At 38.9% G+C, this 12122-nt stretch overlaps 1 protein-coding gene across 2 annotated transcripts in view; it reads right to left on the bottom strand.

Annotated features, from left to right (window-relative positions):
• The window catches only part of SPG11 (SPG11 vesicle trafficking associated, spatacsin), a 33323-nt gene that overhangs the window by 14419 nt on the left and 6782 nt on the right, over positions 1 to 12122 (bottom strand). For both annotated transcript variants that reach the window (XM_065641600.1, XM_065641601.1), the window contains 15 exons: positions 11951 to 12106; positions 10488 to 10666; positions 10143 to 10319; positions 9612 to 9683; positions 9069 to 9196; positions 8241 to 8419; positions 7570 to 7777; positions 6864 to 7067; positions 5867 to 5973; positions 4939 to 5084; positions 4043 to 4204; positions 3215 to 3281; positions 2615 to 2780; positions 1357 to 1562; positions 482 to 590 (listed from right to left, as the gene is read on the bottom strand). In XM_065641600.1, coding sequence (XP_065497672.1) covers positions 482 to 590; positions 1357 to 1562; positions 2615 to 2780; positions 3215 to 3281; positions 4043 to 4204; positions 4939 to 5084; positions 5867 to 5973; positions 6864 to 7067; positions 7570 to 7777; positions 8241 to 8419; positions 9069 to 9196; positions 9612 to 9683; positions 10143 to 10319; positions 10488 to 10666; positions 11951 to 12106 — 2266 coding nt within the window. The remainder of the gene's footprint in view (positions 1 to 481; positions 591 to 1356; positions 1563 to 2614; positions 2781 to 3214; positions 3282 to 4042; positions 4205 to 4938; positions 5085 to 5866; positions 5974 to 6863; positions 7068 to 7569; positions 7778 to 8240; positions 8420 to 9068; positions 9197 to 9611; positions 9684 to 10142; positions 10320 to 10487; positions 10667 to 11950; positions 12107 to 12122) is intronic.

Genomic DNA, 12122 nt, shown 5'->3' with positions numbered 1-12122 from the left:
ACAGTTTCAGCTGTAATAAACTGATGTTTATACCAGATCTTAACGATGTACAAACTCATCACGTGGCCCGAGATCCATGTGAAAGGCAACAGCAGCATTTCCACTGACTCCATTCCAGATTGGGTGACATTCTGTCGTGGCAGCTTCCCCATGGCACCCTGTGGACGTCCCCACCCCCATGGCAGGGACAGTGTTCTGTCTGACACCGCAGGCTTTGAAAAGCCCACAGCCTTCACTGCAAAGTGTGCTGCAAAGGCTCTGTGGAGCAGTCTGACACACTAGCTGCACCCTCTTATTCCTGCCAGCATCCACCTCTTACCTCTAATATTGGAAATACCCAGACTATGTTCTAACCTCAAATATTGTTGTTCAGTTTACTGCAATAAAACACACACAGATCTCTTATCTGAATACACAAATGGTAAAATGCAGTGCTCAATCTCAATTGCCTGTGTAATCCTTTCGATCAAATTTTACTCACTTCTTTATTCCTTGATGCTCAACTGTGTCCCAAAAGGCTTCTTCTAAGGAGATAAGAACTGCTGCTGCTGCTGCTTTTTCACCATCGGCCAATTTTGTTAACTTTCCAACTGTTTAAAAGAACATATGACTATTTCTGAGATGCTATTTGGCATTAGAGTAACAGTAATGTTTTCAAAAGTACCAGAATCAACAAGCAGAACAAATTTTACTCCTGTAGATGTTTTAATAACTATGCCAAGTCTGGCACCAAAGTGGCTACACGACTTTTGAAAAATAACTTCAACTTTCAAATCACATAACACTTTTTTTTTTTTAATAAGCTCTACCTGTAGTTTTAAATAACACATATGTTTTTAGAATTATCATGAAAATATAAATGAATGCCAGTAGTTTCACAGTTAGGATAAAAAGATACCTGTGGACCTACAGCTAAAATTCAACTTTCTAAAGTCATTCCTAGGATATTTCCTTACAGCTGATTTCACTGCAACTGTACGACAGTTTTCAAGTACAAAAGAGGTTTGGTCATGTCCCTTTGTTTAATCCTCTAGTTATATTATTACAACATTAGGCTGAACTTTACTAAATATTACACTGAGCTTAGGCAACTGCTCAGCAGTGTCTACTAGATACTCCTCCAGTTCTGGCTGCACATCACACTGCGCTCTTCGGCCTTATTTGGCATGCCAGGTTCGAAATGCACCTTCAAAATTAGTAAGAAGCAGGAATAAAGGAAAAGCAAAATTCTTAGCTCTTCAAAGGATAGGATGCTTTTACTGCATTATTGAGAAGTTTGGCACCTTCTTTCCATCCATCCCTGCTTCTCCTCTCAATAAATAGAGTACTATATTTTAAAACAAAAGACATCCTTACCCAAAGATTCTCTTATTTGATTGTGCTGAGATTCTTTATTTCTCGTTCTGTAACTGAAAATTATGTTTGCAACTTTAAGATCGACTCTGAGTCTGAGGCTGTCGAGCCCGAGCAATTCCAGAAAACACACACAGGCTGCTCCTACCGACCGGACACTGAAGAAAGAAAGAGCTAAGATCCAGGCCTCGTTCCCTGCCTGCTGGATCCTGAAACCAAATAACAGTTAATACACACCATTTGTAACCAACTTTCAAAGACAAATACTCCCCATATAAACAAGTACCTACAAGGTTTACTAAACTCACAGACTTTATTAGCATGAAATATATTTGCAAACCAGAAGTTTCACATTTATAAAAAACGCAGGTATGCGAACAAAGCCTCACACATGATAAGCACAGATTTTGCAATTTAATAAACTTTAACAAAAACTAAAGCAAATGTATTTGGTATTTTAATGAATAAAAAACCCCCATCTGCAGTTTTAGTGCACAAAGTCCCATTGCAGAGTTCACAACCCAAGGGCTGCTGGACCAGGAACCCTGAACCGATCTGTGGGTTGCACTGAGCCAAAAAGGTCCCCAAAGGGCTCCCACAACGGCTGCTTCATCGGTTACCTGGAATTGCTCCACGTAGTAACTGAAAGAACTGTGCATGCTTGACTGTCTTTTAAACTATGAAGTACTATGAAGTCCACATTAAGGTATGTTTTCCTTTTTGCCCAAATCTTAGCTGCTTACACAGGAGAAACTGATTTGTATCAAAGCGATGAGGAGAACCATCTAGTGACTAATACACAAATGACATTCTAGGAACAAACAGCTGTTCATTCTCATGTAACTCCTATTCATTTTGAATATACTTAATAGTAATTCAATATATCCAAGCAAGATGTGTAATTTGACTGCATCCTTTTGAACACATGATTTTGAAGCTTCAGCCAGAAAATTTAATTCCTTTTTTCTACAAAGTGATCTAGAGGCTCAGGTCCCTAAAAGAAAAGCCCCGATGTGTTTGATATGACTGGAACATTTTTCATTCTTTCCTTTCATTGTATAGATTTTATTTAGGTAATTCACAATAAAGCTCACCTTTCAGGTGATGTTTGATTTCTATCTTACTCAATGCTAAAGTGAACAGACTCCTAGGACACCTAGAATTCCAAGGAATGCCAATAAACACCACTCGATTGCTGTTGGGGACGATTAATGTTACTCTATGTACTAGATTATAACTTCAAAAGAACTGTCCAACTTACAACTGTCTGGGGGATTTGCTCTTCACTAACTGCTGGACCAAAAATGTACCAAAAGCAAATGATGGACGTCCATGGTGCAGATAGTATAAAAAATCCAGTCGCTCCATTATAGCGTATTTGTTCACCAGTTCAGGGGATGAAAAATGAGGAAAGTCACTTGATGCATCTAGAAAGAATATTGTCGTATTAGGAGCTGATAAACAATTGAAGTAAACATAGACAATGGCTTTCAGCTACAAAACATGAGAGGACAAACACGTCTCCTCTTGTTCTAATTCAAATCTCATCATACTCAAACCCCACTGAAATTCCAATTTGCATTGTAAAAATCAGAACTCTAGATTGCTTCTTAGGCCCTGGACTGGCTTTTGAAAGAAAACACTGCTTTTCTACCTCACAATAAAAATCTGTCTGTGAAGAGCTTAATAGAAAAAGGTAACTTTTCTGGGATTTAATTTTTTTAAAAAAATAGTACATTCCATTTTTTTTTGAAGATTAAATGGTCTTTTGAATAAGTTTAGCTGCTAAATCATTCCACTGAAGGCATTTCATCCTAGGTGCTCAGGCTAAAAAAGGATATAAAACTTGGAAGTAACATACCTGATACAGCAAGAGTATTTGCTGACTGCCAGCCAAACAATTTAGTGGGATCAAAGGGCACTAACGACTGAAAGATTAGAAACAAAATACATTGAAACAGCTGAAAATTTTCTCATCAGACCAGACTACAGACCATTTTAGGGAGCTACAGTAGCAGGCGCTCAGGAATGGCCTGTGCTGCTGTGGAGCAGTGATGTATCCCCGCAGTTCTCTCACCAAGGTACGGACTTGTCTGCTCCGCAGGATGAGAACACAAACGAGTGCAAGGAAAGGCTTAGACTTTGGTCGAAGGACATGGGGAAGGAACATGCTGAAGTATTTTGCTAAACTGTGATTTCAGCAAGGTTAACACTTTCCTAATAATGAATAATTCACACCATTTCTTCCAACTTTCAGTTTACCTTATACCACAGATGTGCAGTAAAAGGCATTTGCCCAGAAATGTGTCATGACATTCCATGAGATGCCATCCTTTAAATCTAAATATCAATTTCCCTTACACAACTCAAAACTTTTTAATTTTTGTAATACTAAACAACCTGCCCACTGAACACTGCAAGAATATCACTTCTCTGACATTGCAGGACTGCTGAAGTTAAACACTGCAGACATTTTCACACGTCTGGGGGGACAAAGGGGAGAGCAGACTCACAATATTTAGATGCCATTTAAAAAACTGGTTCAGAACAAAGCTATAAACTTTAGCTCCAAATTAAGTATTCTAAGAAAAGAACATATGGTCCCCATCCTCCAGGCTTTACCTGAAAACAAGCTTCTCTTAGTTTACTTTTGTTCTGCCCAAAAGCTCTACGGAGGAGCACTTTGTACCTGAACAAGGTGGTAAAGAGAGATGTCAGGTGGCAAAATCCCATGAGACGTACACGGGGGAAAGAGAGCAGCTCTGAGCTTGGGGTAGGGAGCCAAGGCCATTTTTAAGAGCTGCGGATCAACTTTCTTTAGAGGTTTTTCCATGTCTTCATTCTGAAGAACCTACATTGCAAGGAAGCAAAATTATTTCATTAGGAAGAAGAAACTGCATTAAGATAATAACAAAACTATGTTTGAATGCGCCGAACTACCTCAGAGAAACTTAACATATGGCGACAACACAGGGGCTATATTTTTTCCTGGAAAATCCTTTAAAGTTATATTGTACGTATCTTCAACAGTACCTGATGTTTTAGGTTACTGTGCTATGTATCAAAAAGCTATCTGTGTTAATAAATTCTGTTTCAACATGTGGCTCAACAAGCATTTATATTTTTAAACTATAATTGCTTATAATGTGCTTTTTGATGTCTACAACACAATGCAACTGGTTAACACAATGTAACCAGCAAGCTGACTCTCTTGATATGTGCCCAGATTTCCAGCATTTAAAAATAAAAATATGGAAGCTGAATAATACCTAGCAGAAATGCAGTCCAGTTACCTACTGCTTCATTAATTAAAATGCATGAAAATTAAAACTACAAATGACTATAAAAGGGGATATTTGTCTAACAAATACAGGCACACAATTTTAAAAGTTTTTGAAAATATTTTTGCAAACTAGAACAATTTGAGGAACACAAGTACCTATAAACCCTCTCAGCTGTAACTGTTACAAAGGAGTTAAAGACTCCAGCTCGCAGCCGCTGTGTCTTGCTGTTTCTAAACCACGTAACCTCCAACCACTCTACTCCCTTTGTTGGGTCAGCTCAGTAATTTGTGGCACACAGTACCTGATCAATACCTCCGGGTGCAAACATGGTAGTAGCAAGCGCGAGGAGCGTCCGTCCTTCCAGCAGCATGCTGCTCACACCAGCTTGGGTACTGGGAATCAAGATCTGAGCGTTTGCTAGACTGGCCTGAAAAATCATCTTTGGATCTTAAAAGAAAAAAAAAAAAAGATTGATTTAATTTCATGCAAGAACAATATTAAATTATTCAATCACATATTAAAACTGTTCTACAACTATGAAAAAAGCTGAATTTCCTGTTTTTTATTGTTAATAGTGATTTTTCTCAATTTACTTATAAACACAGATAAACTGTTCTAATTTTTACCAGGCTTTCCCCGATTTCAATCCATCGTTTTAGCTACACAGATTGACTTGGATTGAGTCCAACAGTTTAGCATTGTACTGGTTCAATTTTTTATCCTATACTTGTCACACTTTCTGAAAAAGCTTCACTTGGGCTTATTTTTATAATTTGTTAATGTGTGACTCTACAAAAGATGAAACATTAAAAAAAAAAAACCCTGAAATGAGTTAAGGGCACAAATTCTACTGATTTTCAATGACAATAACTTAAAACAAAAAAGTAAACACATGATCCAAGGAGCAGAGAAGAACCACAAGGAGTAGAGGAAGTTTTAATTTTAATAGTATATGCATTTTCTTATGAATTCTCCTGTTCAACTTGTTAGGAATATAATCAAAATGAAGACAATGATGCTCATATGCAAAACAATTCTGACATATCTACAGCTTCCAAATCTCTATGTACAATTTAAGTAGGAACTATAATCCACATTTTAGAGATGAGGAGTTGATGCACGTGTAAATGATTTGTCACGGTCAATAAGGAGCTTGCAGCAGTGCGCAGAATTAAACCCAGCTGTGCCAAACACGCGTCCAGCAGCACAGAGGTGGGATCCTCTCCTACCTCGCGGATTAGCGGCCACCCCTCGGCACTGCACAAGGAATTCAAACCAGGGGTGCGCTTCATGCAGTTCCTTCTTATCCAAAATCAGACAATTTGAAGGACTTAAACTGGAAAGTGAAAACATAGTATTTGTAACCATCCTCTGCCCCAATATAACACTGCATTCAAAATAAAGACCATCTGACTTGGTGCTATAGTGACTTATTTCATCCATTCTCATGAAGGAGGCAAATCACATCACCCTTCTCTACACAACATAGGGCTTTAGCTGACACAGCTGCTCAGACAGGTCCCTTCTCGGAGATGATGTTTCTGTAAATCACAGTAACAGCTTCCAGCCCTGACAACCCCAGACACTTCCCAAAGAAGGGACTCGATTCACAAATACCACTCCACACAGTCTAAATATTTTGTGCAAACTAGAATTGATTATACAAATGAACAAAAAAGATTTGCTGGCTTTTCTCTGGTCCACTTCACCTTCTTAATAATCACCCTGTTAGACTGGAGTTACAGCTAAGAAATTTTAATTGCAAAGTATTCATTAAGTGGGAGGCCTTCATATAGTACCAACACCTAACAGTTCTTTCTCCTTCAAATTCCAACTAATCCTAATTCAAACGGAAACCAGCAATGTCTTTATTTGTGAATGTATGAAGAATTAACTCATACTTGTGCTCAAGTGAGAGAGTTTCTGAAGAACAAGTTGGTTTGGCCCATTTAAGATTGTATTGCTTATAACATTATCCTAATTACAACTATAATAATTTCCTTAGATGACTGACATGCAAATTAATCTTGGCAATGTGAATAAAGTTTCAAAATACAGCATGAAACTTAAACCACCGCCCCACAATCTTTCATTCAATGACACTGCTGTGACCCAAGTAGTCTTTCTCACCAAACAGCAAGGGCCAAGGAAAACTCTTACTGCCAACTATTCAAATTGCGTTTCATTATTTAAATCTGCGTTATTTACATTTAAAAACATTCATACCTGTAATAGTCTAAGTAAGTGTATAACAGATACTGCAAATTGTACTCTAAACAGTGAAGGACAAAGCGAGCATGGAAGTCCAAACCACTTGCAGCACTGTATGTCGGAACAGGGGGAGGATTTTGCAGCACTCCCCCAACGTGGGACAATCTTTGGAGCAGAAGTTCAAAATCTTCCAACTCAGAACAGACAAAAATCCCCTTTCTATCAGAAAAGACAAAAAGCACACACATTGATTAGATGGTTCTCTCTTTAGGAAGTTCTGAAGGGTGTTTTCAGTTCCAAGTTGTAAAGCGGACCTTTCCTTCTAGGGGATTACTCCACTACTGAGGCAAACATAACATGCCCAAGTAAGTTTGACAGTGCTCAAACAACATCTCAGCTACTACAGTTCACTGCGGAGAACAAGGCGTGAGGAGCGAAATGTTGTGTTTAGAAGTTTCTCTCTTGTATTAAAATGCGCATTAGGAATAGAACCATTGTGAAAGGCTGAAGGGCTGACAGATTCCTGTTCTCCTGTTTCTTACTCTTTTCAGAAAATGCAAAGTGCAAGTATAAGACTAAAATTAAATTTATTAATGGATTTGTGCTGTTTCAAAAAGGGCACTAAATACAATATAAAAGTTAATATGTATCAAAGATTTTATTACATGTATTTCTATATCTGATTTTGGCTTCACGTGTACAATGCATTAAGGGCGCATACCTGGCCAGCATGTTTAATATATCGTTTCTCATATAGCTGCTGCATAATGTGCTCCGGTCAATAATGTCTGGAGTGAGAGGAGGCCAGTTTGCTTGTCCACACAAAGCCTGGTTGGGCTCAGATTCTTCAATCCATGAACAAATATTAACCCAATCGTGCTGGGCTGTCAAATGCCGCCAAAGAACCTCGGGATCGCACGTCTTGAGTTCTGTGTTTCAAAAGGCAAACTGATGAAACCAGCACAAACACACGCTCCTTAGGGAAATACTGATATTTTTAATACATGTACATATTTTTAATGAACGGTTGAGATTAAATACACTGTTACACCTTGTTAGAGTTTTATGTTGGAGAAGATAAATATAATACTACCGAGTAATAAGCTCTATAGCACATAGCAGAATAGAATATTTACAACAAGTAGGCGTGCATTAGACAAGTCCCTTCCAGCTAGGTCCAATTTTTTCCTCAATAGGAAAAACAGAGATCCCTGTCAGAACACAACAGGATGAGACACCCTGATTACCCATTGTCACCGACAAAAAATAAGTGACCTACTGTGGTAGCAAACAACTTGAGTTCTCTCAATGCCACTCCTACACAACTGCAATATATTATGTCAAAACCAGATTTTTAATTCACAGTTAGGTCCTTGGTACCAGAACACTTGCCTTGGCGTGGTTTTCTGGGGAGAAGAATCATTTCCTGCGTAAGCTCATCCCAGCTCTGGGCCCAGTCAAACACCATCCTGACCCTCCGGTGCTGAACCCGATGTCTGTCGCAATTCAACAGCGAGTCCAGGACGGCTGCATGTCTGGAAAAGTCCTGCTCTTTTCCCCAGCTCTTCAAACTGCAATGAAATATTGTATTAGGATGTTCTCAGTACTCTTCTACAAAACAAACCACATTCTAACAAACAGAAGATGATGAAAGGATCAACAAATTTTGCTGGTCCATTTTGAAGAGAGTTCTGCAAGTGGTAGAGGGCATTACTTCAGTTGGAAGTTCGAGAGCGCGTGTGAGAGAAATAGGCAAAGAATTAAGTCATTTTTCCAAAACTGACATAGCAAATGACCAGTATCATAATTTTTTTACAATTATTTAGCAGTAAAATGATTTTTCTAAGTTAGTTTGCTATTTTATGGATATCATATATCAAAAATAGAGCAAACATTACATCCAAACATGTTTCATTAATATTTAATATCCTTAGCTATTAAAAATACTTCATTTATGGTGCTGATGACGTGAACAGAAGACCTGTGTTACACCAAGTCATGACTTAGTCCCAAAAGAACACGACAATTGTTACATTAATGAGAAAAGTAATGAGTTCCCACACTGACCCTTATTCCTGCAAATGAAGATCGGTGTGAAATTAATGAAATTACAGAAGACTGGATTTGTTAGTGCAGTAAATCATATGGAACATAGAAGCCAGCATATTTAAAATCCTATTAACGTTATTAATTAATAATAAAACTGATAACCCACATTACCTGGAAAGAGACTGAATCTCTTTATTTTCTTGGAAGGACTCCGAGTAAAAGCTTTCAACCTGATGCACAAAGTCTATCATTTTCTTCTCTTTTTCAGAAAAATAATTTTCTTCTCGTAAAACTTTCACCTTTAATTCAAATTAAAGTATTACCTCCAATTACAATTTTTATCTACTCATAATATATTAAAGTTGTAAATGATCCTGCAAGTGTAAACAGTTAACCAACTCTGGGAAAAATGCTGGAAGCATTGAGGTCAATACACTTAAATTTCAAGAGGGCCAGGACTTCATACTGTGTGCAAGCAAAGAACTAGATCAGAGCCAGAGCGAAGAAATGACATTTTAACCAATTTTTACATCAACTTCAAGTACAAAAGAATACAGGTATGTCAGTGACATGTTTCAGCAACTACGCTGCAAGGATGCAGGGACAAAACCTGTCTGTTCCACTCTGTGTGTTCAGTCCAATGCGCTCTCTTAGCACACACAGGCTTCAGACCTGAGAACATCAGCCAACCAAAAAACACCTTTCTACACTTACCAACAAATCTCGTACACGTTTATCAACTGTGTAGAAACATATCTTACGGAATTCTTCCTTCACATCAAAGCCCTAACAAAAAAGAAGATACTCATTGTATGCAAACTGTACAAATGTAGCAGTAGGTTGATAAAACAAATGCACCCGCTTTCTTCCTAAAGCACACAACCTTTACAAGCATGCTTGTGACATTCGCTTCACCAGTTACTAGAGATGTCATAACAACCCAGTGACCTGCGTGATGGGACATAAAACATGTACCCTGTAACACCTGACTTGCCAGAATCACCTTCGCACTTTGCTGGTCATGACATCAGTCAATAATCGTTCCTAAACAGGTGCCCTCAGCATTCCGAAGGCATTAGTGACCAAAGCGGTTCTTTAAAACAAGTTAATTTTCACGGTAATACATGTATATGGTAGAATCAATACATCCATAAGACATGTAAATGCTCTCCATACTCTTAGCATTTGTTTTGTTAATTACAACAAAGTATTAAACGATCAGCACGCTCACTGAACACCTCTCACCATATTTCTCAAAAGCTCTGAGGCCTCTCTGGTATCATCCTTCAGAAGACGGTCATAGACCAGGTTCAAACCCGTCTGAATCAGTTCTGGAAGACTCTGAGCAGGATGTTGATGGATTTGGAAGAAGATCTGGGCCTCTGGTATTTTGTTGCTTAAGATGGCCTCAGCAATGACTTCCTGAAAGGGGAAAAAATGGGACAAACCGATCCCATTAATGTTCAGTGTTACTACCTTTATAATCCCTGTATTGACTTGTTTCCCCAATAGGTTAAAGACATTTCCATATTAATAATTTCCTTAAATATATTTAATAAGAATAGTAAAAAAAGGATTACTCATTTTTACCTCTGGTGTCAGTTTTTCCCATATGTGGCTTTCTTCTAATGCAGGTAAGTCTTCATCATGATCTCTCCCTGTATGTCCCGTAGTTATTTGTGGTTGAGGATATTTTCTCAGAAATTTTCTAAGTTTAATAATGTAATCAGTTAAAATATCTGCAGCCTTCTGCAGGAATTCATCAGGTTCTGTCAAAAGCATCCAAGGTATCAGTTAAACAGAAACGAACACCACAGCGTTTTTATGCTTTGCAATGCTGAATGCGTTCTGACTAATAACCAGAGCAGCCCAGAGGACGGAGCACATCGGCTCCCAGCGCAGCCTCACCGTGCAGAGCTGACACTGCCCAGTGCTCCCAGCACACTGCAGGGCACGCTCACAGCCCTGCACTGCTCCAGAGACATCCCCCCGCCCTCAGCCACATGTTTTCCCCTTCACGAACAAGTTAACAAGAACTGGGTTTTTTTTTTAATTAATCCAACCGACTATTAGTCAGACAAATCCCATTTAAAATACAGGGACATCTAAATGTAACATTCATTTAGTAAGAAAAAAGGGCTATAAAGACCAAGTAGAAAAAAATATTAGGAATAAGAGTTAACAGTCTGCACCTTCTACTACTAGAAGAAATCAGTTCAGCTTAACACATATAACGTGTTGGTCCTCAGACTACGAAGCAGCTCTGAGACCCAATTCAGACCCGAGCAGCAGGACAGCGAGTGTATGTTGGGCCACATCAGCCCGCTCCCCACAGCATTCTCCAGCAGAACAAAGCCGGCCTCTGCAATTCTGGCATTTCAATACTTCACAGCTGCGACTCTCTTCTCATACCTTGTAGGCTGTAGTTGAATGAGCAGCATCTCGACAGCAGTGCCAGCATAACCCACCATGCACTGCCACCTCCAGCCACTGCTCCTTGCTCCGGTGCCACCCCTTGGGTTACGCTCGGAAGTGTCACCATGTCACCACACAGTAAATCAGACTGGGAAGTGCTCCAGATAAAAAAAATAACCTGGCAGGCTATTTTTTCAGCTGTATCAGTTTCTTAAACTAGTCTATTCCATTCAACAGCCACATAAATATTTGTGCCAGAATATACCAAGTGGTACTGAGAAAAGAAGGAGCAGCTGAGGGATAAGCTCAAGCCATTAAACTGCGCGACCATCGAGTATCCAGCAATGGCCTGACAGCCCCGTTCTGCTGTTCCTGCGCATCCCAAAATGATCCCGGTCACAGCGCCCTGTCTGAGCTGAGAGCCTGGTCAGAATTGTCTGGGTTAACACAGACACTGGATTCAGATTAATTTCTCGTGTTTCCCCTTAAATAACATCTTTCATTCGCTTAACTCTAGTGCTTTTTTTAATTTTTTCAATTCTAGGCAAATTTAGGCTTTTAATTTAAAAGATTACTTGTTCTTACCTAAACAATGACAAATTACATTACTACATACAATTCCAAACAAGTAATCTTACCCTCTGTGTACACAAAAATTTCTTCAAGTTGCTTGGTAAGGAAAGTCAATGTGAGGTTTAGCAGCTGCTCAGAAAAGTGTTTTCTCTGAGGCTCCATATCGTTTTCTCTGATTGCTGAGCAAAGTAAGTTTAAAGCTGGCCTCAGCTCTTCCAAATCTGCAATATTTACAGA

The sequence above is a fragment of the Caloenas nicobarica genome, chromosome 10 (assembly GCF_036013445.1).
Source record: "Caloenas nicobarica isolate bCalNic1 chromosome 10, bCalNic1.hap1, whole genome shotgun sequence".
Lineage (NCBI taxonomy): Eukaryota > Metazoa > Chordata > Aves > Columbiformes > Columbidae > Caloenas > Caloenas nicobarica.
Note: the sequence above shows the minus strand (reverse complement) of the source record. Positions and strands in the feature narration are given on the sequence as shown.